A 1,362-nucleotide genomic window follows, 5' to 3' on the forward strand; every position below is an offset into this window, starting at 1 on the left:
AAAATAGCCCATTTAGTGTGATATTGCCCTTATAAGGAATAGTTTGACTTTTCGGTGTTTTTTACTAGTTCTAGCCAGGCTGTCTCATTCGTTCCCGTGATACCTTCGGTAGGGAAGTGAAACGATGGTGAGGAGCTTACACAAGGAGGCGCTTAGCTGCGACCAAACCCGCGACCTCTCCCCTGTGTGCTGCCAGGGCAAGTATACACCACTGATAGCTGTGGAAATCGAACACGGGATCTCATCGTACAAAGCGAGATCGGTACCAACCCGACACAAGCACTGGAAGTCTAAACACGTTTTTTTTTCTGCCCCACCATGAATTAAGTATCTCCAGTTGTCCTACTCTCCTATTGTGTGAGCGCATTGATAGAGGTGGAAAGAGAGGACGGAAGACTTGGTGAAGTAGAAGAGGGGGTAGTGTTGGGGGGGGGGCATGGAGGGAACGGCCAGGCCAGGCGGAGGTGGAGGGGGTGGAGAGTAAGCGAGTGAAAAGAGCGACTGGGTCTCTCTCATTCAGTTCCGTTCTACCTCTGGGAGAGATAAAGAGAGGAAATAAGAGCAGAAAAAAAAAGTGAGGACCATGTGGGAAATCACAATTTTAGGTGAGTCGGTCAGTCCAGCCTCGTGTGTCGAAATAGACGAGAAGGGGAAGGGGGAGGGGGAGTGGACAAACGAACTGCCAGTGGCTCTCAGCGGTTTTGCCTCCTGCAATATCTTTGTCAACCTCCCCGCGAGTGTCTAAAAGATCGCATATCTGTGACATTTGTAGGTACTTCTTTTTGGGAGTTATTCAGTGTCAACTCGGCATGGTAAGTACTGACGAAAATATGTCATATTCTCAATAGGTATTCATGAGGCATACGTCCCTTAAGACTGTTTCGCCCGAATTGATGCAGTGGCGCTATTTAAGAGTTTCATTATGGTTAACACCAGATGGTTTCAGGCGTGAGGATGGAAAAAGGCAGATTTGGTTTGCTTGCTGGGCCACCCCAGGGCTCAGTGACCCTCTGGGAGAATAAAATGGCCAAAGGAGAACGAAATCTTTAAAGGTCATATTCACTTGGATGAAGGAGTGACTTTTTTTCTGCAGATCGTTTCTTACTTACCGCGATTTGTATAAGGTCGTCCCTGGAGAGTGAGACATCAAGAAGGTACTCAAAGGGGGAGGAGGTGGGAGGACAGTCTCCTGGAGGCGGAAACGATCTTCACCCCTTTGCCTCAGTCCATTTAAATGATTTCGCTCCGGTTAGCACAAGACAATTTTATTCCGTGGAAACTGTTAAAGAAGCCCTGAGGAGACACCGTTATCCAAACATGGAAAGGCTGAGGGAGTAGGAGGAGGAACTCTTCCATGCAGGA

At 48.2% G+C, this 1,362-nt stretch overlaps 1 protein-coding gene across 2 annotated transcripts in view; it reads left to right on the plus strand.

The window, feature by feature from the left end:
* Positions 1 to 475: 475 nt before the first annotated feature.
* The window catches only part of Amnionless (amnion associated transmembrane protein), a 99,690-nt gene continuing 98,803 nt past the window's right edge, over positions 476 to 1,362 (plus strand). Inside the window, exon 1 of one of the 2 annotated variants that reach the window (XM_076177134.1) lies at positions 476 to 605. In XM_076177134.1, coding sequence (XP_076033249.1) covers positions 584 to 605 — 22 coding nt within the window. In that variant the 5' untranslated portion in view covers positions 476 to 583. Of the gene's footprint in view, positions 606 to 700; positions 813 to 1,362 lie in introns of those variants that run through there. The other variant, XM_076177135.1, reaches the window with a different exon arrangement.

The sequence above is a fragment of the Oratosquilla oratoria genome, chromosome 40 (assembly GCF_046742065.1).
Source record: "Oratosquilla oratoria isolate Oo_2021 chromosome 40, ASM4674206v1, whole genome shotgun sequence".
Taxonomy (NCBI): domain Eukaryota; kingdom Metazoa; phylum Arthropoda; class Malacostraca; order Stomatopoda; family Squillidae; genus Oratosquilla; species Oratosquilla oratoria.